The 26,860-nt window shown below is 43.4% G+C and overlaps 2 protein-coding genes across 6 annotated transcripts in view; one reads left to right on the plus strand and one right to left on the minus strand.

Annotated features, from left to right (window-relative positions):
- Nucleotides 1-11,168, plus strand: part of ATG4D (autophagy related 4D cysteine peptidase) — a 32,570-nt gene extending 21,402 nt beyond the window's left edge. For all 5 annotated transcript variants that reach the window (XM_073654182.1, XM_073654179.1, XM_073654180.1 and 2 more), the window contains exons 5-11: nucleotides 2,786-3,110; nucleotides 4,392-4,456; nucleotides 4,529-4,671; nucleotides 4,848-4,926; nucleotides 5,405-5,481; nucleotides 9,496-9,615; nucleotides 9,791-11,168. In XM_073654182.1, the coding sequence (XP_073510283.1) occupies nucleotides 2,786-3,110; nucleotides 4,392-4,456; nucleotides 4,529-4,671; nucleotides 4,848-4,926; nucleotides 5,405-5,481; nucleotides 9,496-9,615; nucleotides 9,791-9,952 (971 nt within the window). In that variant the 3' untranslated portion in view covers nucleotides 9,953-11,168. The remainder of the gene's footprint in view (nucleotides 1-2,785; nucleotides 3,111-4,391; nucleotides 4,457-4,528; nucleotides 4,672-4,847; nucleotides 4,927-5,404; nucleotides 5,482-9,495; nucleotides 9,616-9,790) is intronic.
- Nucleotides 11,091-26,860, minus strand: part of KRI1 (KRI1 homolog) — a 32,770-nt gene continuing 17,000 nt past the window's right edge. Inside the window, exons 12-19 of the mRNA XM_073654178.1 lie at nucleotides 23,879-24,049; nucleotides 23,609-23,684; nucleotides 22,298-22,413; nucleotides 22,040-22,190; nucleotides 20,087-20,217; nucleotides 19,931-19,995; nucleotides 17,642-17,737; nucleotides 11,091-11,787 (exon numbers count right to left, since the gene is read on the minus strand). Coding sequence (XP_073510279.1) covers nucleotides 11,181-11,787; nucleotides 17,642-17,737; nucleotides 19,931-19,995; nucleotides 20,087-20,217; nucleotides 22,040-22,190; nucleotides 22,298-22,413; nucleotides 23,609-23,684; nucleotides 23,879-24,049 — 1,413 coding nt within the window. The 3' untranslated portion in view covers nucleotides 11,091-11,180. The remainder of the gene's footprint in view (nucleotides 11,788-17,641; nucleotides 17,738-19,930; nucleotides 19,996-20,086; nucleotides 20,218-22,039; nucleotides 22,191-22,297; nucleotides 22,414-23,608; nucleotides 23,685-23,878; nucleotides 24,050-26,860) is intronic.

The following is a 26,860-nucleotide window of genomic DNA, read 5'->3' on the forward strand; positions in this document are numbered from 1 at the left end:
AATACTGCCTCTATGTACAAGAATATAACTACTATAATACTGCCCCCTATATACAAGAATATAACCACTATAATACTGCTCCTATATACAAGAATATAACTACTATAATACTGCCTCTATGTACAAGAATATAACTACTATAATACTGCTCCTATGTACAAGAATATAACTACTATAATACTGCCCCTATGTACAAGAATATAACTACTATAATACTGCCCCTATGTACAAGAATATAACTACTATAATACTGCCCCCTATGTACAAGAATATAACTACTATAATACTGCCCCCTATGTACAAGAATATAACTACTATAATACTGCCCCCTATGTACAAGAATATAACTACTATAATGTCCCTATGTACAAGAATATAACTACTATAATACTATCCCTATGTACAAGAATATAACTACTATAATACTGCCCCCTGTGTACAAGAATATAACTACTATAATACTGCCCCTATGTACAAGAATATAACTACTATAATACTGCCCCCTATGTACATGAATATAATTACTATAATACTGCCCCTATGTACAAGAATATAACTACTATAATACTGTCCCCTATGTACAAGAATATAACTACTATAATACTGCCCCCTATGTACAAGAATATAACTACTATAATACTGTCCCCTATGTACAAGAATATAACTACTATAATACTGCCCTTATGTACAAGAATATAACTACTATAATACTGCCCTTATGTACAAGAATATAACTACTATAATACTGCCCCTATGTACAAGAATATAACTAATATAATACTGCTCCTATGTACAAGAATATAACTAATATAATACTGCTCCTATGTACAAGAATATAACTACTATAATACTGCCCTTATGTACAAGAATATAACTACTATAATACTGCCCTTATGTACAAGAATATAACTACTATAATACTGCCCCTATGTACAAGAATATAACTAATATAATACTGCTCCTATGTACAAGAATATAACTAATATAATACTGCTCCTATGTACAAGAATATAACTACTATAATACTGCCCCTATGTACAAGAATATAACTACTATAATACTGCCCCTATGTACAAGAATATAACTACTATAATACTGCCCCCTATGTACAAGAATATAACTACTATAATACTGCCCCCTATGTACAAGAATATAACTTCTATAATACTGCCCCCTATGTACAAGAATATAACTACTATAATGTCCCTATGTACAAGAATATAACTACTATAATACTATCCCTATGTACAAGAATATAACTACTATAATACTGCCCCCTGTGTACAAGAATATAACTACTATAATACTGCCCCTATGTACAAGAATATAACTACTATAATACTGCCCCCTATGTACATGAATATAATTACTATAATACTGCCCCTATGTACAAGAATATAACTACTATAATACTGTCCCCTATGTACAAGAATATAACTACTATAATACTGCCCTTATGTACAAGGATATAACTACTATAATACTGCCCCCTATGTACAAGAATATAACTACTATAATACTGTCCCCTATGTACAAGAATATAACTACTATAATACTGCCCTTATGTACAAGAATATAACTACTATAATACTGCCCTTATGTACAAGAATATAACTACTATAATACTGCCCCTATGTACAAGAATATAACTAATATAATACTGCTCCTATGTACAAGAATATAACTAATATAATACTGCTCCTATGTACAAGAATATAACTACTATAATACTGCCCTTATGTACAAGAATATAACTACTATAATACTGCCCTTATGTACAAGAATATAACTACTATAATACTGCCCCTATGTACAAGAATATAACTAATATAATACTGCTCCTATGTACAAGAATATAACTAATATAATACTGCTGCTATGTACAAGAATATAACTACTATAATACTGCCCCTATGTACAAGAATATAACTACTATAATACTGCCCCTATGTACAAGAATATAACTACTATAATACTGCCCCTATGTACAAGAATATAACTACTATAATACTGCCCCCTATGTACAAGAATATAACTACTATAATACTGCCCCCTATGTACAAGAATATAACTACTATAATACTGCCCCCTATGTACAAGAATATAACTACTATAATGTCCCTATGTACAAGAATATAACTACTATAATACTATCCCTATGTACAAGAATATAACTACTATAATACTGCCCCCTGTGTACAAGAATATAACTACTATAATACTGCCCCTATGTACAAGAATATAACTACTATAATACTGCCCCCTATGTACATGAATATAATTACTATAATACTGCCCCTATGTACAAGAATATAACTACTATAATACTGTCCCCTATGTACAAGAATATAACTACTATAATACTGCTCCTATGTACAAGAATATAACTACTATAATACTGCCCCCTATGTACAAGAATATAACTACTATAATACTGCCCCCTATGTACAAGAATATAACTACTATAATACTGCCCTTATGTACAAGAATATAACTACTATAATACTGCCCTTATGTACAAGAATATAACTATTATAATACTGCTTCTATGTACAAGAATATAACTACTATAATACTGCCCCCTATGTACAAGAATATAACTACTATAATACTGCCCCCTATGTACAAGAATATAACTACTATAATACTGCTCCTATGTACAAGAATATAACTACTATAATACTGCCCCCTATGTACAAGAATATAACTACTATAATACTGCCCCCTATAAGTATAATAAAGCTTAGATATGTTCTGTACTGATGAGATTCTCTCTTCTGCTCAGATTGGTGCTGGCCAGAAGCACTGAACACCCTTTTCGTGGAGATGGAGCCCCTCCGTTCCTCCTCCCCGCATTCCCTTCATTCTTTCTCTTCTTTATCGTCCCCCGTTTCCCCTTCTAGTCACCTGTACTGTTGCCCGACCTCCTTTCCCCCCAGACCCCCTGTACAGACCCCTCACCAGGAGCTCATCCACAGGGACGTCCTGCGGTGGCTGTCAGACGGCCCCGATGCTCCCTTTGGTCTCCATCACATGGTGAAATTAGGGGGAAGCCTCGGCAAGAAAGCAGGAGACTGGTACGGCCCCAGCATTGTGGCTCACATCCTGAGGTGAGAGGACAGCAGGCGGCTGTGACTGATCCTGGCTGTGATTTCACTGTGTTCTCACTTCCCTGCTATGGATGTGAGGGGTAAAAACTGCTTTTGTCTTTGTTTTTTACACAATTTCAGTTTTTTTCCTAGAAAGTACATCACAGCTCCCTCAGTAGTCACAGCAGGCGACCCCCCCCCCCCTGCTCCCCCAGTAGTCACAGCAGGCGACCCCTCCCCACTAGTCACATCAGGCGACCCCTCCCCTGCTCCCCCAGTAGTCACATCAGGCGACCCCTCCCCTGCTCCCCCAGTAGTCACAGCGGGCGACCCCTCCCCTGCTCCCCCAGTAGTCACAGCGGGCGACCCCTCCCCTGCTCCCCCAGTAGTCACAGCGGGCGACCCCTCCCCTGCTCCCCCAGTAGTCACAGCGGGCGACCCCTCCCCTGCTCCCCCAGTAGTCACAGCAGGCGACCCCTCCCCACTAGTCACATCAGGCGACCCCTCCCCTGCTCCCCCAGTAGTCACATCAGGCGACCCCTCCCCTGCTCCCCCAGTAGTCACATCAGGCGACCCCTCCCCTGCTCCCCCAGTAGTCACAGCGGGCGACCCCTCCCCTGCTCCCCCAGTAGTCACAGCGGGCGACCCCTCCCCTGCTCCCCCAGTAGTCACAGCGGGCGACCCCTCTTCAGTAGTCACAGCGGGCGACCCCTCTTCAGTAGTCACAGCAGGCGACCCCTCTTCAGTAGTCACAGCAGGCGACCCCTCTTCAGTAGTCACAGCAGGCGACCCCTCTTCAGTAGTCACAGCAGGCGACCCCTCTTCAGTAGTCACAGCAGGCGACCCCTCTTCAGTAGTCACAGCAGGCGACCCCTCTTCAGTAGTCACAGCAGGCGACCCCTCTTCAGTAGTCACAGCAGGCGACCCCTCTTCAGTAGTCACAGCAGGCGACCCCTCTTCAGTAGTCACAGCAGGTGACCCGTCCCCAGTAGTCACAGCAGACGACCCGCACCTTCCCCAGTAGTCACAGAAGGCGACCCGCTTCTCCAGTAGTCACAGCAGGCGACCCCTCTACAGTAGTCACAGCAGGATACCCCCCTGCACTGCACTTTTTTTTTTTTTTAAGTACTTTTTCGTGAGCCTTGTGTTGGTGATAGTCCCAACATCACTGAGGTATCCCCTTTATTTTGAATATATTTGGGGGTCCCGTCCCACACTGGCGCTATATTCTGTAGCTCCCCCTGCTGGCCAGAATACATCCTCAGGCTACAACTCGTGCCTTTCCCTACTTTGTGTTCCCAGGAAAGCTCTGGAGACGTCCCCTCAGGTGCCGGAGCTGTCGGTGTACGTGTCTCAGGACTGTACAGGTACGAGGCGCCATGAGGGATGGGACTGAGCGGGGCGACCGGTGTCATCATTAACCCTTTGTGTCCCCTCAGTGTACAGGGCAGACGTGGAGCAGCTGCTGGGTACGGAAGATCCGGTCACAGATACGGGCAGCACAGGAAGAGCGGTCATCATCCTCATCCCCGTACGTCTTGGCGGAGAGAGCTTCAACCCGGTGTATAAGCAGTGCATTAAGGTAAGACGTAGAGCGCCCCCTCCAGCTCCCGCGCCCCATGTTATCACCCATGGGGCACGTGCTCGGTTACCCTGGCAGAATTCTGAATGCAGCTCTGGAGTACATAATACATGTAAATCACGTCCAGCATGTGATAGAGCAGTGATTACAGTAATCATCGTCCTCTTTATTTTCAGGAGTTCCTGCAGATGCCGGCGTGTGTGGGCATCATAGGAGGAAAACCGAAACATTCGCTTTATTTCATTGGTTACCAAGGTCAGTGATCCTGCCCCATCACCAGCGGGTGATCCAGTCCTCTCATCATTAAAGCGAATGGGAGCGGAGCTGCAGTATCGGTGAACCGCCACTAGGTGGTGTACAAGTGGTTTACTTCCAGCTGCCTCAGCATTTGCAACGAGGTGATAGTGGGGGTCCCGGGTGCTGGACCCCCGTTGATCGGATATTTATGACCTGTCCTGTTTATTGCTTTTGGAAATCCGTTTAACATTCATATTAAAAGGGTATCCACGTCTACTAAAACCGCTTTATATAAGAAAAGATAAAGATCTCGTCTGTGACACTTCCCAGCTGCAGCCACGCCCCCTGCGCAGGGAAAACTGTGAGGGGGCCGCTCAGGTCCTGCTGCTTTACCAGGACCCCGACAGATGAGTGATGTGTAGTCACAATGTGCGTCCTATTGTACTGGGGTCTGTACACCATATTCCTGCACATAATGGAAGTCTTGTTTTATCAGATAATCATCTGTTATACCTGGATCCACATTACTGCCAGGCGCATGTAGACACCGGCACCGCCGACTTCCCACTGGATGTGAGTATGGAGATCTGTCTGCCGAACGCAAGGGTGTAAAAGTGTATTCTGCAATGTCTACATCCACATTACATTTCTGATTCTGAGTTACATCCTGTATTATACTCCAGAGCTGCACTCACTGTTCTGCTGGTGCACTCACTGTGTACATACATTACATTACTTATCCTGTACTGATCCTGAGTTACATCCTGTATTATACTCCAGAGCTGCACTCACTATTCTGCAGATGCAGTCACTGTGTACATACATTACTGATCCTGAGTTACATTCTGTATTATACCCCAGAGCTGCACTCACTATTCTGCTGATGCAGTCACTGTGTACATACATTACTGATCCTGAGTTATATCCTGTATTATACCCCAGAGCTGCACTCTCTATTCTGCTGGTGCAGTCACTGTATACATACATTACATTACTGATCCTGAGTTACATCCTGTATTATACTCCAGAGCTGCACTCACTATTCTGCTGGTGCAGTCACTGTGTATATACATTACATTACTGATCCTGAGTTACATCCTGTATTATACCCCAGAGCTGCACTCACTATTCTGCTGGTGCAGTCACTGTGTACATACATTGAGTTACATCCTGTATTATACCCCAGAGCTGCACTCACTATTCTGCTGGTGCAGTCACTGTGTACATACATTACATTACTGATCCTGAGTAACCTCCTGTATTATACTCCAGAGCTGCACTCACTATTCTGCTGGTGCAGTCACTGTGCACACACATTACATTACTGATCCTGTGTTACATCTTGTATTATACTCCAGAGCTGCACTCACTATTCTGCTGGTGCAGTCACTGTGCACACACATTACATTACTGATCCTGTGTTACATCTTGTATTATACTCCAGAGCTGCACTCACTATTCTGCAGATGCAGTCACTGTGTACATACATTACTGATCCTGAGTTACATTCTGTATTATACCCCAGAGCTGCACTCACTATTCTGCTGATGCAGTCACTGTGTACATACATTACTGATCCTGAGTTATATCCTGTATTATACCCCAGAGCTGCACTCTCTATTCTGCTGGTGCAGTCACTGTGTACATACATTACATTACTGATCCTGAGTTACATCCTGTATTATACCCCAGAGCTGCACTCACTATTCTGCTGGTGCAGTCACTGTGTACATACATTACATTACTGATCCTGAGTTACATCCTGTATTGTACTCCAGAGCTGCACTCACTATTCTGCTGGTGCAGTCACTGTGTACACACATTACATTACTGATCCTGAGTTACCTCCTGTATTATACTCCAGAGCTGCACTCTCTATTCTGCTGGTGCAGTCACTGTGTACATACATTACATTACTGATCCTGTACTGATCCTGAGTTACATCCTGTATTATACTCCAGAGCTGCACTCACTATTCTGCTGGTGCAGTCACTGTGTACATACATTGCATTACTGATCCTGAGTTACATCCTGTATTATACCCCAGAGCTGCACTCACTATTCTGCTGGTGCAGTCACTGTGTACATACATTACATTACTGATCCTGTACTGATCCTGAGTTACATCCTGTATTATACTCCAGAGCTGCACTCACTATTCTGCTGGTGCAGTCACTGTGTACATACATTACATTACTGATCCTGTACTGATCCTGAGTTACATCCTGTATTATACCCCAGAGCTGCACTCACTATTCTGCTGGTGCAGTCACTGTGTACATACATTACATTACTGAGCCTGTACTGATCCTGAGTTACATCCTGTATTATACCTCAGAGCTGCACTCACTATTCTGCTGGTGCAGTCACTGTGTACATACATTACACTACTGATCCCGAGTTACATCCTGTATTATACCTCAGAGCTGCACTCACTATTCTGCTGGTGCAGTCACTGTGTACATACGTTACATTACTGATCCTGAGTTACATCCTGTATTATACCTCAGAGCTGCACTCACTATGCTGCTGGTGCAGTCACTGTGTATATTCATTACATTACTGATCCTGTACTGATCCTGAGCTACATCCTGTATTATACCCCAGAGCTGCACTCACTATTCTGCTGGTGCAGTCACTGTGTACTGATCCTGTACATTACTGATCCTGTACTGATCCTGAGCTACATCCTGTATTATACCCCAGAGCTGCACTCACTATTCTGATGGCGCAGTCACTGTGTACACACATTACATTACTAATCCTGTGTTACAGCTTGTATTATACTCCAGAGCTGCACTCACTATTCTGCTGGTGCAGTCACTGTGTACACTCATTACATTACTGATCCTGGGTTACATCCTGTATTATACTCCAGAGCTGCACTCACTATTCTGCTGGTGCAGTCACTGTGTACATACATTACAGATCCTGTACTGATCCTGAGTTACATCCTGTATTATACCTCAGAGCTGCATTCACTATTCTGCTGGTCCAGTCACTGTGTACATACATTACAGATCCTGTACTGATCCTGAGTTACATCCTGTATTATACCTCAGAGCTGCATTCACTATTCTGCTGGTCCAGTCACTGTGTACATACATTACATTACTGATCCTGAGTTACATCCTGTATTATACTCCAGAGCTGCACTCACTATTCTGCTGGTGCTGTCACTGTGTACATACATTACATTACTGATCCTGGGTTACATCCTGTATTATACTCCAGAGCTGCACTCACTATTCTGCTGGTGCAGTCACTGTGCACACACATTACATTACTGATCCTGTGTTACATCTTGTATTATACTCCAGAGCTGCACTCACTATTCTGCTGGTGCAGTCACTGTGTACATACATTACATTACTGATCCTGAGTTACACGCTGTATTATACTCCAGAGCTGCACTCACTATTCTGCTGGTGCAGTCACTGTGTACATACATTACATTACTGATCCTGAGTTACATCCTGTATTATACTCCAGAGATGCACTCACTATTCTGCTGGTGCAGTCACTGTGTACATACATTACATTACTGATCCTGTACTGATCCTGAGTTACATCCTGTATTATACTCCAGAGCTGCACTCACTATTCTGCTGGTGCTGTCACTGTGTACATACATTACATTACTGATCCTGGGTTACATCCTGTATTATACTCCAGAGCTGCACTCACTATTCTGCTGGTGCAGTCACTGTGCACACACATTACATTACTGATCCTGTGTTACATCTTGTATTATACTCCAGAGCTGCACTCACTATTCTGCTGGTGCAGTCACTGTGTACATACATTACATTACTGATCCTGTACTGATCCTGAGTTACATCCTGTATTATACTCCAGAGCTGCACTCACTATTCTGCTGGTGCAGTCACTGTGTACATACATTACATTACTGATCCTGTACTGATCCTGAGTTACATCCTGTATTATACTCCAGAGCTGCACTCACTATTCTGCTGGTGCAGTCACTGTGTACATACATTACATTACTGATCCTGTACTGATCCTGAGTTACATCCTGTATTATACTCCAGAGCTGCACTCACTATTCTGCTGGTGCAGTCACTGTGTACATACATTACTGATCCTGGATTATACTCCCGAGCTGCACTCACTATTCTGCTGGTGCAGTCACTGTGTACATACATTACATTACTGATCCTGAGTTACATCCTATATTATACAACAGAGCTGCACTCACTATTCTGCTGGTGCAGTCACTGTGTACATACATTACTGATCCTGGATTATACTCCCGAGCTGCACTCACTATTCTGCTGGTGCAGTCACTGTGTACATACATTACTGATCCTGGATTATACTCCAGAGCTGTATACATAAGGCTGAAGTCTATTTGACAAGAGATCTGATGTAGGGACGTCTTGCTGCATTACATGAGCTCTACAGTTAGTTGCTTCTGATGACAAGCTTGTTGAATGATTCCAATAGCAACCAGCAGAATTGTGAGTGCAGCTCTTGAGTACAATCAGTAGATAGATAAGGTACAGTATTGTGAGGTCTCTATATAAATGTTAGGAGGATTTGCAGTGATCACATTTTGTTCTTCAGACTTTTCACTGTGGTTCTCCACGTAAGATGTCGATCGTTAAGATGGATCCCAGCTGCACCATCGCGTTTTACGCCCGGAATCGCGCAGAGTTCGGGGCCCTTTGTGACCATCTGACGAAGGTACAGGACAGGCTTAGCGGTGCACATTGTGCTTTGGGGCTGACACGGCTTTATGGCGCCTGCCTGGCATTGATGTGCTGCAGCCGGCAGTCTTATCAGGGGTGGTCATTTATTCCCTGCACTTTAGGGGGACATTGTTTTGGGGGGTTCCTCACTTTCGCCTCTCGCCCTCTAGGTGTTGAGCTCTCCGTCCGCAGAGGAGAAGTATCCTGTGTTCAGCGTCTCAGAAGGCCACGCTCAGGAACTGTACCTGCCGGAGGCGCTGCCGCACTCCTCTTACGCCCGGGCTCATCGGATGGCGAAGAGACCCAGCTCCGATGAGTTTGAGTTCCTATAACGCGGGGGGCTTACACTTCACACCAGGAGTGACCCCGCTTTTCTGAACATTGCTGTTACGGATCTTTTTACACTTGTAGTGAATCACTGTCAGCTCAGCCGAGACCTGTGTAATTCCAGAAATAGCGCCACGCATGGCCATGGGCGGTAATACAGCTAAACTGCAATACCGTACACTGCCCCTGCACAAGAGTGGCGCTGTTTCTGCAAATAGTTTATCTCCTTACACCCTCCTCGTTCAGTAAGCTTTTTACATACACTAGCGGGGATTGGGGGGTCCGACCTCAGACCTCTGCCAAGAAGAAGGGTCAGGGCTTGGAAGGTAGCAGCACTTGTGCCGCCATATTTGAAGTTTTTAAACTTTTCTTTCCCCTCCCCCCCCCCCCCCCCCCTGAACTGGCAAGCTATATAAAAAATAGTTCACTGTGAAGGGGCAGCTAGTAAGTCGCCCCCCCCCCCCAATATAAAGGGGGACCCCAAGGACACCTCATGTGGGATGTGTTATTAGGGGGCGGTGGGTTTAGGGAACTGTCATCCAAGCAATTGGCTGATATCTGCTGGATCTGGACTGGTTTGTGGCACCCTGCACTCCATATACGAGCCACGGACCTCCAGGGGTAACTGCAGGGATCAGCCGTGTCCCACAGGTGGAGTTAGTGGATCCCCGTCCTGCCTCGTGGTACTGAACGGCCATGGATGGGTCACAGATTAATGCACTGTACTTGTAACTCCGTCTTCATGTACTTTTATTTCTGAGTCTCCCCAGACAGACATCTTTACATTAGGGCATGTATAGAGCACCTTAAATACGGACTGCCACTTCTCCTACACTGTGTGTTGTGCCATCCCTCTGTTATTCCTCCTGTTAACATTTGACAACATTAAAAACCAGGCCTTATAAATAGGGTGCATCACAACACCGATTGGACGGTGTCGGCGTCTAAAAACATCCCCTATCGATGGTGGGAAAGGTCAAGTCAAACACTGGGAGGAGGCACAACAGAGGAACGGTAATTGTGAGAGCACACAGACACCAGGCACCAGTCTGGGAGGGATCAGCAGACGATTTTACCCTATAAATACCCTAATCTGAAGAGATCTCTGGAGACGAGTTCTCAACCTGGAACATGAGGTCTGTATATTGTGGAAATTGCTTTATTATTGGGGGGAATAAAGTCTTTTTTGTTTTTTATTAATAAAGTTCCTTCTGTGGTCGGTGCAACGTGCGGTTACTCCGGCTTTCCGCTCTTCTTCTTCTTCTTTTGCTGCTTCTTCTTCTGTTTTCTCCTCTCCAGGTCCAGCTGTTTGTACTTCAGCTTCTTGGGGTTGAGGCCGTACGCCTGCAGCCGCTGCCCGCTGAACTCTCGCCCGCCCAGCATCAGCCTATTGCTCAGCAGACAGCCGCCCTTCCTTTTCTGCTTCTTCCTCTTGGCTGAGCTGCTTGCGCCGGCCTTTGTGGTCAGGGAGACTTTCCTCTGTTTGGACAGAGTCTGCTTGTCCTTACCCTTCTCTGATTGTGGAGTGTTGGCTGCTACTTTCTCCTTGTCCTTACTCTTCACAATTGGAGAAGTGTTGGCTACTAGTTTCTCCTTGTCCTTACTCTTCACAATTGGAGAAGTGTTGGCTGCTAGTTTCTCCTCAACGATTGCCGCCTCCTTCGGCGGTGGTTTGGCCATTGGGTGAATATTGTGGGGACCTGTCTCCGCATTTGGTGACGACACAGCCGCAGACTCCAGCTCTTGGTTATTTTCCTCGGCCTGAGTCTTTAATCTGTCTCGTCGTTTCTTTCCCACATTAGATTTCGAAGTGGTCGGCGTTTCTGAATCGTCATCATTACTGGGGGGAGGAGAAAAGAAGTATATTAAAAGGGATTGTCCAGTTAAAGGGACACTTATAAAATTATCTTTATTTTAAATCAGGTTTTTGTGTTATTGATTTTTTTGAGAATATGTATTTCATATAAGGATCTGAAATGGAAAAAAAAAAATCTTAATTTTTACTCTATTTATACTCATAGTTTGTCCTTTCGGAAAGTGTTTACAGCAGTTTTCCTGATCAGCAGAGGCAGGATTACGAGGACAGGTAAACACAGGAGCCATCAATCATCATAGGTGGTGTCACACCTCCCCTTCCCTTCAATGACCTCTGCACACGCTCATTAGATGTCTCAATAGAAAAGTAATTTTAGATTCAACATCCTGTTTCAGGAAATAACAAATGTACATAACCGCATTTGCTAATGTACATGTGTTATTCCCTAAAACAACTGGATGTTGAGTCTAAAAAAAAAGACCCTGGGGCCAGTGTGAGAATTTCAAGTTTTTTATTTTAATTTGAATACACAGTGATAAATATATTGCCAATATAGTTTTAAACACAAAAACTTGCTTTAAACAGTAGGTGGTTTTCCTGAGGGATAGCTTCCCTTTAACCAAACTTATTAGACGTTAAAGGAAACCTTTATTAAAACTAATCACAGAAGGCAGATTCTCTGGGAGATCTATGTCCGGCCCATAGATCTGAACAGCTCATTTACATATTAAGAAAAACTTGATTTCTCTGGGATAAGACATCAGATATCAAGGTATCATTTTATTCAGCTTCCTATGACCTACATACCCGTATAGATGGCTTAGGAAGGTTGATCCTACTGACAGATTCCCTTATTTTACCGTGTAATGTACTGAAAAATGGGGGGAAAAATTCAGTTTCTCCATTGTTTTTTGGCCTTTATTTTTTCAACATTCATCGTGCAAGTGATAATTCCATAGGTCGGTGCGATACAAAACTCGTATCGTTTTTTATTTTAATATCGTAGTGGCTTAAAATTTAAAAAAAAATATATATATATATATATATATATATATATATATTCAGTGAAGGAAATAAGTATTTGATCCCTTGCTGTTTTTGTAAATTTGCCCATTGACAAAGACATGAACAGTCTATAATTTTAAGGGTAGGGGAATTTTAACATTGAGAGATAGAATATCCCCAAAAAAATCAAGAAAATCACATTGTTTAAATTAGATATTTTTTTGCATTTTGCAGTGAGAAATAAGTATTTGATCCCTCTGGCAAACAACACTTAATACTTGGTGGCAAAACCTTTGTTGGCAAGCACAGCAGTCAGACGTTGTTTGTAGTTGATGATGAGGGTTGCGCACATGTCAGGAGGAGTTTTGGTCCACTCCTCTTTGCAGATCATCTCTAAATCATTCAGATTTTGAGGCTGTCGCTTGGCAACTCGGAGCTTCAACTCCCTCCATAAGTTTTCTATGAGATTAAGCTCTGGAGACTGGCTAGGCCACTCCGTGTCCTTACTGTGCTTCTTTTTGAGCCACTCCTTTGTTGCCTTGTCTGTATAAAAATGGGTCGTGGCTGAGTCTTCCAGCAAGACAATGACCCAAAACAATGTCCTGGCGGAGGAAAGGAGGTTGTCACTCAGGATTTTACGTTACATGGCTCCATCCATTCTCCCACTGATGCAGTGAAGTAGTCCTGTGCCCTTAGCAGAGAAACACCACCAAAACATAATGTTTCCACCTGCATGCTTGACAGTGGGGATGGTGTTCTTTGGGTCATAGGCAGCATTTCTCTTCCTCCAAACACGGTGAGTTGAGTTAATGCCAAAGAGCTAAATTTTTGTCTCATCTGACCACAGCACCTTCTCCCAATAACTCACAGAATCATCCAGGTGTTCATTGGCAAACTTCAGACGGGCCTGCACATGTGCCTTCTTGAGCAGGGGGACCTTGCGGGCACTGCAGGATTTTAAACCTTTAAGGCGTAATGTGTTACCAATGGTTTGGTGACTGTGGTACCAGCTGCCTTGAGATCATTAACAAGTTCCCCCCGTGTAGTTTTAGGCTGATCTCTCACCTTCCTCATGATCAAGGATACCCCACGAGGTGAGATTTTGCATGGTGCCCCAGATCGATGTCGATTGACAGTCATTTTGTATTTCTTCCATTTTCTTACTATTGCACCAACAGTTCTCTCCTTCTCACCCAGAGTCTTACTTATGGTTTTGTAGCCCATTCCAGCTTTGTGCAGGTCTATGATCTTGTCCCTGACATCCTTACAAAGCTCTTTGGTCTTGCCCATGTTGTAGAGGTTAGAGTCTGACTGATTAATGGAGTCTGTGGACAGGAGTCTTTTATACAGGTGACTATGTAAGACAGCTGTCTAAAATGCAGGTAATGAGTTGATTAGGAGCGTCTAAGGCTGGGTGCCCACGTAGCGTTTTTCAAGCGTTTATGCTGCGGAATTTCCGCAGCGTAAACGCTTGTAAAACGCTAGGTAATCCGCACCCCATGGTCCCCAAGGGGATTCCGCATGTTCTATGCACATGCTGCGGATTTTTCCGCAGTGTTTATGCTACGTACAAAAATCCGCAGCATGTCATTTAATTTTGCGGAAGTGCAGCGGAACTCCCGCCATTGACTTGCATTGAGACGCATAGAAACTGCGACTGTACATTTCTACAAGCGGCTTCTATGCGTCTCTATGTGCGGATGGTACCCAGTTCTGGAGGAGAGGAGACTCTCATCCAGACCTGGGTACCATTGTACCTGTAAAAAAAGAATAAAATAACAAATAAAGTTTATACTCACCTGTCCGGCGTCTTCTCTCTGAATGCCGGCATCGCTTGAGGACCTGCGGTGATGTCACAGTCATGTGACCGCAGGCCCTTCACCGCTCTGTCTCGCGATATGCCGGCAGCTGGGAACCAGCCAGGAAGCAGCGCTGCAGCCACGCCGGGGCCTCGGGGGTGAGTATAGCTTTATTTGTTTTAATTTTTACGGTTCACACTGTATAAATACATGCTGTTTGCTGTCTGCATGGATTTATACAGTGTGACCTAGCTGTCAAGCACTTTCCAAGTGATGCTATCGCCTGGAAAGCGCTTGTCAATCTGCATGCGGAAACGCATGTGAATCCGCATGTATTCCGCATGTATTCTGCAGGAAAAACGCATGCACAATCTGCATGTACAATCTGCATGCGTTTTTTCTGCCAGGGAGATGCAGAAATGCTGCAGAAATTTTCTGCTTCATTTCTGCATCGTGGGCACATAGCCTTACTGGGCTGTAGGAGCCAGAACTCAATGGTTTGTAGGGGATCAAATACTTATTTCTCACTGCAAAATGCAAATAAATTTAATTTATACAATGAGATTTTCTTGATTTTTTGGGGATATTCTATCTCTCAATGATAAAATTACCTACCCTTAAAATTATAGACTATTCATGTCTTTGTCAGTGCGCAAACTTACAAAAACAGTAAGGGATTAAATACTTATTTCCTTCACTGTATCTATAAAATATATATTGTATATATAGTACAGACCGAAAGTTTGGACACACCTCATTGATAGAAATTTCTGTATTTTCATGACTATGAAAATTGTACATTCACACTGAAGGCACCAAAGCTATGAATTAACACATGTGGAATTATATACTTAACAAAAAAGTGTGAAACAACTGAAAATATGTCTTATATTCTAGGTTCTTCAAAGGAGCCACCTTTTGCTTTGATGACTGCTTTGCACACTCTTGGCATTCTCTTGATGAGCTTCAAGAGGTAGTCACCGGAAATGGTTTTCACTTCACAGGTGTGCCCTGTCAGGTTTAATAAGTGGGATTTCTTGCCTTATAAATGGGGTTGGGACCATCAGTTGTGTTGTGCAGAAGTCTGGTGGATACACAGCTGATAGTCCTACTGAATAGACTGTTAGAATTTGTATTATGGCAAGAAAAAAGCAGCAAAGTAAAGAAAAACAAGTGGCCATCATTACTTTAAGAAATGAAGGTCAGTCAGTCCGAAAAATTGGGCAAACTTTGAAAGTGTCCCCAAGGGCAGTTGCAAAAACCATCAAGTGCTACAAAGAAACTGGCTCACATGAGGACCGCCCCAGGAAAGGAAGACCAAGAGTCACCTCTGCTTCTGAGGATAAGTTTATCCGAGTCACCAGCCTCAGAAATCGCAGGTTAACAGCAGCTCAGATTAGAGACCAGGTCTATGCCACACAGAGTTCTAGCAGCAGACACATCTCTTCAACAACTGTTAAGAGGAGACTTTGTGCAGCAGGCCTTCATGGTAAAATAGCTGCTAGGAAACCACTGCTAAGGACAGGCAACAAGCAGAAGAGACTTGTTTGGGCTAAAGAACACAAGGAATGGACATTAGACCAGTGGAAATCTGTGCTTTGGTCTGATGAGTCCAAATTTGAGATCTTTGGTTTCAACCACCGTGTCTTTGTGCGACGCAGAAAAGGTGAACGGATGGACTCTACATGCCTGGTTCCCACCGTGAAGCATGGAGGAGGAGGTGTGGGGGTGCTTTGCTGGTGACACTGTTGGGGATTTATTCAAAATTGAAGGCATACTGAACCAGCATGGCTACCACAGCATCTTGCAGCGGCATGCTATTCCATCCGGTTTGCGTTTAGTTGGACCATCGTTTATTTTTCAACAGGACAATAACCCCAAACACACCTCCAGGCTGTGTAAGGGCTATTTGACCAAGAAGGAGAGTGATGGGGTGCTACGCCAGATGACCTGGCCTCCACAGTCACCAGACCTGAACCCAATCGAGATGGTTTGGGGTGAGCTGGACCGCAGAGTGGAGGCAAAAGGGGCAACAAGTGCTAAGCATCTCTGGGAACTCCTTCAAGATTGTTGGAAGACCATTTCCGGTGACTACCTCTTGAAGCTCATCAAGAGAATGCCAAGAGTGTGCAAAGCAGTCATCAAAGCAAAAGGTGGCTACTTTGAAGAACCTAGAATATAAGACATATTTTCAGTTGTTTCACACTTTTTTGTTAAGTATATAATTCCACATGTGTTAATTCATAGTTTTGATGCCTTCAGTGTGAATGTACAATTTTCATAGTCAAGAAAATACAGAAAAATCTTTAAATGAGAAGGTGTGTCCAAACTTTTGGTCTGTACTGTATATGTATTCTTTTTTTCTGCCGCTGGAGCGTGAGGGAGGAGTTTTTATTTGTACATTTTAGTGTACGATGTATTTTGGGGAGGGATGCAGTGAATGAAAATACACAATCCTGGCGCGATTTTTTTTTCCTTAACAGTACAAATAAATGAATTTTGTAGTTTGATAGCTCGGACATTGAGGGACTCCGCCATGCTGAATGTGATTTTTTTTTTTTTTTTTTTTTTTTAGAACTATTTTTTTATATACTAATATCTAAGAGACTTCAACTCGTGCTCGTTTTCTGGCTTGTTCTATATACTGCGATCATGAAGTACCCAGGACAAACAATGATGGCCTATTAGGTGCTGCTTGTGCCTGGACTGCCAAGATGGCCCAAGTGGGGGCATTCAACAGACCCCCCTGGCTGCCGTAATAACCTATAGACACCCCAGTAATGCATTTAAAGGGGGCAACCGACTCCAGGACGGATGTGGCAGCAGTGATCAGAGTGGCTACTGGTGGAGGCAGATGCTGGCTGTGCAGCGCAGCCGGCACCTGCCTTGTGTGGAGCCGGATCGGTCCATACCCTTCCCCGAGAAAGGTACTGTTACATCCTGGGCACATTTCATCCCTTGTGATCGGCTTATTGTCAGAGGGACCTGTCCAAAGTGGAGAACCCCCTTTAAGCCGAGGATCTAGGCATAGTAAATGAGAAGGAAATCGGTTAACAAGAATAGGATGAGCTCACCCGTGCGACAGAGACTTTAGGATTTGCTGCTTCTTCCAGGCGTTTTGCCCCTTCAGCCCGTAGATACTTTGATCGGAAATATCCTCCTTGTCAGATCTGCAAGACAGATTTCATCTCTTTATTACCAGATGTGACATAAAATAATTCCTCCACTGTCCATTCACCTGCTCAAGCCATCTGGACTAGAACTGGGACCTACACTTGATTGGGGGGTTGCAGTACTGGGACCTACACTTGATTGGGGGGGTGGGGGGTTGCAGTACTGGGACCTACACTTGATTGGGGGGGTGGGGGGTTGCAGTACTGGGACCTACACTTGATTGGGGGGGTGGGGGGTTGAAGTCCTGGGACCTACACTTGATTGGGGGGGGGTGGGGGGTTGCAGTACTGGGACCTACACTTGATTGGGGGAGGTGGGGGGTTGCAGTCCTGGGACCTACACTTGATTGGGGGAGGTGGGGGGTTGCAGTCCTGGGACCTACACTTGATTGGGGGGGCGGGGGGTTGCAGTCCTGGGACCTACACTTGATTGGGGGGGCGGGGGGTTGCAGTCCTGGGACCTACACTTGATTGGGGGAGGTGGGGGGTTGCAGTACTGGGACCTACACTTGATTGGGGGGGCGGGGGGTTGCAGTCCTGGGACCTACACTTGATTGGGGGAGGTGGGGGGTTGCAGTACTGGGACCTACACTTGATTGGGGGAGGTGGGGGGTTGCAGTACTGGGACCTACACTTGATTGGGGGAGGTGGGGGGTTGCAGTCCTGGGACCTACACTTGATTGGGGGAGGTGGGGGGTTGCAGTACTGGGACCTACACTTGATTGGGGGGGCGGGGGGTTGCAGTCCTGGGACCTACACTTGATTGGGGGAGGTGGGGGGTTGCAGTCCTGGGACCTACACTTGATTGGGGGGGGGCGGGGGGTTGCAGTCCTGGGACCTACACTTGATTGGGGGGACGGGGGGTTGCAGTCCTGGGACCTACACTTGATTGGGGGGGCGGGGGGTTGCAGTCCTGGGACCTACACTTGATTGGGGGGGGGCGGGGGGTTGCAGTCCTGGGACCTACACTTGATTGGGGGAGGTGGGGGGTTGCAGTACTGGGACCTACACTTGATTGGGGGGGCGGGGGGTTGCAGTCCTGGGACCTACACTTGATTGGGGGAGGTGGGGGGTTGCAGTACTGGGACCTACACTTGATTGGGGGGGCGGGGGGTTGCAGTCCTGGGACCTACACTTGATTGGGGGAGGTGGGGGGTTGCAGTACTGGGACCTACACTTGATTGGGGGGGGCGGGGGGTTGCAGTTCTGGGACCTACACTTGATTGGGGGGGTGGGGGGTTGCAGTACTGGGACCTACACTTGATTGGGGGGGTGGGGGGTTGAAGTCCTGGGACCTACACTTGATTGGGGGGGGTGGGGGGTTGCAGTACTGGGACCTACACTTGATTGGGGGAGGTGGGGGGTTGCAGTCCTGGGACCTACACTTGATTGGGGGAGGTGGGGGGTTGCAGTACTGGGACCTACACTTGATTGGGGGGGCGGGGGGTTGCAGTTCTGGGACCTACACTTGATTGGGGGGGCGGGGGGTTGCAGTCCTGGGACCTACACTTGATTGGGGGAGGTGGGGGGTTGCAGTACTGGGACCTACACTTGATTGGGGGAGGTGGGGGGTTGCAGTCCTGGGACCTACACTTGATTGGGGGAGGTGGGGGGTTGCAGTACTGGGACCTACACTTGATTGGGGGGGCGGGGGGTTGCAGTCCTGGGACCTACACTTGATTGGGGGGGCGGGGGGTTGCAGTACTGGGACCTACACTTGATTGGGGGGGCGGGGGGTTGCAGTCCTGGGACCTACACTTGATTGGGGGGGGGCGGGGGGTTGCAGTACTGGGACCTACACTTGATTGGGGGAGGTGGGGGGTTGCAGTACTGGGACCTACACTTGATTGGGGGGGCGGGGGGTTGCAGTCCTGGGACCTACACTTGATTGGGGGGGGGGGCGGGGGGTTGCAGTTCTGGGACCTACACTTGATTGGGGGGGTGGGGGGTTGCAGTACTGGGACCTACACTTGATTGGGGGGGTTGCAATCAATTGAACATTTCGATATACCAACAGCAAGCAGAGGTCTTGGATGATTGAAGAATTAAATAAAAAGTTAAAAACATTTACTCTACTATATATTTTCGTGGGATAAACTCCTTTTAAGTAATTTTTCAGTCCCACCGTAGACATTTACGGCAAAATGTTCCCCAGGGGCCAGACTTGTGTCCTCCTGTCCTGGGACTCACCGGTACATGCAGGTTTTCCTTAGGGAACACCATCTGTTCAAATCGCTGTCATCTGCTCCCAAAATCTGCAAGAAGAAACCTCCATCAGGGACTGTCATACATATATGTACATAGGAACCGGGACTTCTACCACGAGCAGGGGCACCACCACCTCACCTCCTCCGTCGTGAGTCCAAAGTCACAGGCCACCACCTGCCGGTACTTGAATCTGCACGGAAGATCGTCCACTATATCCTCGTAATCTAACTTGTAATACTCCTCCACGTATTGCTGGAAGCTTTTATCATCTGTGCAGTATACAAAAATGAGGGTGAGTCTAATGGTGGTCTGCTGGATTTTAATCAAAGAGGATCCTTAAAGCAATTGTCCACTACTTCATATTAGACAATAAAATAACTACATGGCGGTTTTAAAAATAATTAAAAAAAAAAAAAAAAAACATGCTCACCTACCCCAGACTCCCAATGCTCCTCTATACAGCTGCCGGTCTCCCCCACCAGTGTCCTAGCAGGGAACGTCAGCCAATAAGTAGCCACTGATTGGCTGCAGTGGTCACATTCTATCCGAGCTAAAAAGAATCTTCCTCCAATCTCTTTCTTCTGTTTCGTACAAAATATGACCACTGCAGTCAATCATTAGCTGCAGCACCTGACGTTTCCAGCAGGGTCTGATTAGAATATGACCCCAAATCATTTGCTTTTTTTTTTTTCCCCCCTAAGGTATTTATTGATGATTTTTTATTTTTTTGTTTTTTTTAACAAATTCTAGAAAATGTCACGTGCGGTGTAAGAATTTTGTGCAAATTCGAAAAAAATCACGACTTTATATTAGAGGAAAAAAAAGCGTCATGTTCCACTAAAATGTCACAAAATACACACCCACAAATAGAAAAACTAAATGTATATACTTTAGAAATCACTGGTATACATTTGCAGAAAAACTTTACAAACATTGCAATTGATAAATCTGCCCCCCCCCCCCCAAAAAAAAAAAAAAAATCTGGAAAACCAAAAAACTCCACCAATAGAGACAAAAAAGTAGAAAATAGAAAAAAAAGGCAATCGAAAGAATTTAGGGCAAATAAAAAAAAACTATACAAAAAAAAAAAAAAAAAGCATAGATGCAATAATGAATTGGCCCCATGGTGGGGAGGGAGGGAGGGAGGGGGTTAACTCCTTCACCCCCCAAACAATTTCCTGTTTTTGTTTTCTCTTTTTCCTCCCCTTCTTCTTCCAAGAGACATAACATTTTTTTATTTTTCCGTCTACATAGGCGTATCAGGGCTTATTTTGTACTTTTGATTTAAACCATTCATTTTATCATGCGATGCACTGGAAAGCGGAAAAAAACAAAAACTGCGTTAAAATTGCAAAAAAAAGTGCATTACACAATTTTTTGGGGGCTTTTTTTTTTTTTTCTAATTTTCCATGTTCTCTATACAGTAAAACTGACCTGACCATATGATTCTCCAGGTCAGTACGAGTACTCCGATACCAAACATTTATAGGTTCTTTTTTTCCTTTTATTTAAAAAAAAATCAGCAGTGTAAAAAAAAAAAAAAAACACGTCGCCATTTTTGGAGACCAATAACGCTTTCAATTTTCAGGATCTGGGGCCGGGTGAGGGCTTATTTTTTGCGCCCGGAGCTGACATTTTTATTAATACCATTTTAGGGTAGATATGATGTTTTTGATCTTCTCTTACAGCAATGTTGCAGCAGCCCAAAAAAATAAAACATGTAATCTGGCGTGTCGATTTTTACGCTACGCAGTTTACGGATTTATTTTATATTTTGATAGATCGGGAACACGGCGATACCAAACGCATATTTTTTATTTATTTTTTTATTTATTTTTTTAACTTTTTTCATATTTAAAACTTTTTTTTTTTTTACTTCATTTAATAGTCCCCTACAGGCTGGATTTTGTATAAAAGTCATGACAAGCTTGGTGGTCTTCAGCGAACGCCTGGCTATCATGGCAACCCATCAGCGCCCCCTGATCACGTCATGGGCGAGTTAAATGCCACTGGCAGAGATTGAACCCTGGCTGTTAAAAGGCACATGATGGCTGATAAAAGAGAACACAACACATCAACGTTAGCACTCACCTGGGTTGAACACCGGCTTCTGTCTGCTCACGGCTTCTGCAAACTTTGACTTCTTCCTCTTCTTTACGTTCTTCTCCTGCTCCAGTCTCATCTTTTTCCTTTCTTTACGAGACGGGACAGGAGCGGCCTGGGGGTCATATTCTGCATCCATCTGAAAGCAACAGAGATCTGGGGTGAGACCTTGACGGCAGAGACCATGTGGGATTTCCCACAATCAGCCACATCTGCCCCACAAAAGGCTGGTAATAGAGGTTTTACCACAAAGTTTGGGTCATCACAATGAGGTGCAGAGACCTCCTCCCAGTCTGCGACCTCCATATTGTCATCAGCCTCTTGTTCTTCCACTCCAGTCCATTTATCCCAATTCCAGTCCTCTGTGAGGGAGAGAAGACGAGAATATAGAGGCCAAAGGGTGTACAGAACGGTGAGTCAGGAGATCATCTGCAAAGTGAGTGCAGCTCTGGGGTATAATACAGGATGTAACTCAGGATCAGTAATGTAATATATGTACACAGTGACTGCACCAGCAGAATAGTGAGTGCAGCTCTGGAGTATAATACAGGATGTAACTCAGGATCAGTAATGTAATGTATGTACACAGTGACTGCACCAGCAGAATAGTGAGTGCAGCTCTGGAGTATAATACAGGATGTAACTCAGGATCAGTACAGGATCAGTAATGTAATGTATGTACACAGTGACTGCACCAGCAGAATAGTGAGTGCAGCTCTGGAGTATAATACAGGATGTAACTCAGGATCAGTACAGGATCAGTAATGTAATGTATGTACACAGTGACTGCACCAGCAGAATAGTGAGTGCAGCTCTGGAGTATAATACTGGATGTAACTCAGGATCAGTAATGTAATGTATGTACACAGTGACTGCACCAGCAGAATAGTGAGTGCAGCTCTGGAGTATAATACAGGATGTAACTCAGGATCAGTAATGTAATGTATGTACACAGTGACTGCACCAGCAGAATAGTGAGTGCAGCTCTGGAGTATAATACAGGATGTAACTCAGGATCAGTACAGGATCAGTAATGTAATGTATGTACACAGTGACTGCACCAGCAGAATAGTGAGGGCAGCTCTGGAGTATAATACAGGATGTAACTCAGGATCAGTAATGTAATGTATGTACACAGTGACTGCACCAGCAGAATAGTGAGTGCAGCTCTGGGGTATAATACAGGATGTAACTCAGGATCAGTGCAGGATCAGTAATGTAATGTATATACACAGTGATTGCACCAGCAGAATAGTGAGTGCAGCTCTGGAGTATAATACAGGATGTAACTCAGGATCAGTACAGGATCAGTAATGTATATACACAGTGACTGCACCAGCAGAATAGTGAGTGCAGCTCTGGAGTATAATACAGGATGTAACTCAGGATCAGTAATGTAATGTATGTACACAGTGACTGCACCAGCAGAATAGTGAGTGCAGCTCTGGAGTATAATACAGGATAAGTAGAATAATGTATTGTATTACATCCCTTATGAAACTAAATATACTACTTAAAAGTATTCAGACCAGAGATGTTTAGTAAAAAAATATTCACCTTCCAGTTCATCATCATCCTCAAACTGCGGTTTCTGGGATTCCTCTACACCATAGTAATCATCACCAAAACATTTCTGCCAGAAAGAAGTGTTCACAGATCAGTCAACAGCAGCTCTGCCAAGAGGAGCAATGTGGTGACCATGGAGGAGCCTTGGATCCAACACCAGCCCCCAGCCTGTCCACTGAGTGTCTAAGCATGGAGGTGGTGTATAGATAGTAAGCTCCTGTGGTGTGATGGCTGCCTGACCACTGTCCGCACACAACTCACCTGCATAATCTCATCATGCTTTGCTGGGTCAAAATCATCCATCAAATCCTCCTCCGTCACTCCGAAACGCTGATCCCCACACAACTCGCGCAACTTCTGCACCTTCCCCTGCAATTCTTTACGCTTCAAATTTTTTAGCTGCTTCAGCTCTTCTTGTATTTTCTCTTTTTCCTGAAATTACAACGAATAATCATAGAACTATAGAAGAGAATACCACCGATTCTCATTTATCTGTAAGATTAATCATATTCCTGTTCACAAGAGGAGGGGGCAGTATTATAGTAGTTATATTCTTGTATATAGGGGCAGTATTATAGTAGTTATATTCTTGCACATAGGAGCAGTATTATAGCAGTTATATTCTTGTACATAGGGGGGCAGTATTATAGCAGTTATATTCTTGTACATAGGGGGGCAGTATTATAGCAGTTATATTCTTGTACATAGGGGGGCAGTATTATAGCAGTTATATTCTTGTACATAGGGGGGCAGTATTATAGCAGTTATATTCTTGTACATAGGGAGCAGTATTATAGCAGTTATATTCTTGTACATAGGGAGCAGTATTATAGCAGTTATATTCTTGTACATAGGGAGCAGTATTATAGCAGTTATATTCTTGTACATAGGGGGCAGTATTATAGCAGTTATATTCTTGTACATAGGGGGCAGTATTATAGTAGTTATATTCTTGTACATAGGGGGCAGTATTATAGTAGTTATATTCTTGTACATAGGGGGCAGTATTATAGTAGTTATATTCTTGTACATAGGGGCAGTATTATAGTAGTTATATTCTTGTACATAGGAGAGTATTATAGTAGTTATATTCTTGTACATAGGGGCAGTATTATAGTAGTTATATTCTTGTACATAGGGGGCAGTATTATAGTAGTTATATTCTTGTACATAGGAGAGTATTATAGTAGTTATATTCTTGTACATAGGGAGCAGTATTATAGTAGTGATATTCTTGTACGTAGGGGCAGTATTATAGTAGTTATATTCTTGTACATAGGGGGCAGTATTATAGTAGGTATATTCTTGTACATAGGGGGAAGTATTATAGTAGTGATATTCTTGTACATAGGAGCAGTATTATAGTAGTTATATTCTTGTACATAGGGGCAGTATTATAGTAGTTATATTCTTGTACATAGGGGGCAGTATTATAGTAGTTATATTCTTGTACATAGGGGGCAGTATTATAGTAGTTATATTCTTGTACATAGGGGCAGTATTATAGTAGTTATATTCTTGTACATAGGGGGCAGTGTTATAGTAGTTATATTCTTGTACATAGGAGCAGTATTATAGTAGTTATATTCTTGTACATAGGGGGCAGTATTATAGTAGTTATATTCTTGTACATAGGGGGAAGTATTATAGTAGTTATATTCTTGTACATAGGGGGCAGTATTATAGTAGTTATATTCTTGTACATAGGGGGCAGTATTATAGTAGTTATATTCTTGTACATAGGGGGCAGTATTATAGTAGGTATATTCTTGTACATAGGGAGCAGTATTATAGTAGGTATATTCTTGTACATAGGAGAGTATTATAGTAGTTATATTCTTGTACATAGGGGCAGTATTATAGTAGTTATATTTTTGTACATAGGGGGCAGCATTATAGTAGTTATATTCTTGTATATAGGAGCAGTATTATAGTAGTTATATTCTTGTACATAGGAGCAGTATTATAGTAGTTATATTCTAGGGGGAAGTATTATAGTAGTTATATTCTTGTACATAGGGGGCAGTATTATAGTAGGTATATTCTTGTACATAGGGGGAAGTATTATAGTAGTGATATTCTTGTACATAGGAGCAGTATTATAGTAGGTATATTCTTGTACATAGGGGGAAGTATTATAGTAGTTATATTCTTGTACATAGGGGGCAGTATTATAGTAGTTATATTCTTGTACATAGGGGCAGTATTATAGTAGTTATATTCTTGTACATAGGGGCAGTATTATAGTAGTTATATTCTTGTACATAGGGGGCAGTGTTATAGTAGTTATATTCTTGTACATAGGAGCAGTATTATAGTAGTTATATTCTTGTACATAGGGGGCAGTATTATAGTAGTTATATTCTTGTACATAGGGGGAAGTATTATAGTAGTTATATTCTTGTACATAGGGGGCAGTATTATAGTAGTTATATTCTTGTACATAGGGGGCAGTATTATAGTAGTTATATTCTTGTACATAGGGGGCAGTATTATAGTAGGTATATTCTTGTACATAGGGAGCAGTATTATAGTAGGTATATTCTTGTACATAGGAGAGTATTATAGTAGTTATATTCTTGTACATAGGGGCAGTATTATAGTAGTTATATTTTTGTACATAGGGGGCAGCATTATAGTAGTTATATTCTTGTATATAGGAGCAGTATTATAGTAGTTATATTCTTGTACATAGGAGCAGTATTATAGTAGTTATATTCTTGTACATAGGAGCAGTATTATAGTAGTTATATTCTTGTACATAGGGGGCAGTATTATAGTAGTTATATTCTTGTACATAGGAGCAGTATTATAGTAGTTATATTCTTGTACATAGGAGGCAGTATTATAGTAGTTATATTCTTGTACATAGGAGGCAGTATTATAGTAGTTATATTCTTGTACATAGGAGGCAGTATTATAGTAGTTATATTCTTGTACATAGGGGGCAGTATTATAGTAGTTATATTCTTGTACATAGGAGGCAGTATTATAGTAGTTATATTCTTGTACATAGGAGCAGTATTATAGTAGTTATATTCTTGTACATAGGGGGAAGTATTATAGTAGTTATATTCTTGTACATAGGGGGCAGTATTATAGTAGTTATATTCTTGTACATAGGGGGCAGTATTATAGTAGTTATATTCTTGTACATAGGGGGCAGTATTATAGTAGTTATATTCTTGTACATAAGAGCAGTAATATAGTAGTTATATTCTTGTACATAGGAGCAGTATTATA

Source organism: Phyllobates terribilis, unplaced genomic scaffold (genome assembly GCF_046119375.1).
Source record: "Phyllobates terribilis strain yellow unplaced genomic scaffold, ASM4611937v1 Scaffold_11__3_contigs__length_659146591, whole genome shotgun sequence".
Taxonomy (NCBI): Eukaryota; Metazoa; Chordata; class Amphibia; order Anura; family Dendrobatidae; genus Phyllobates; species Phyllobates terribilis.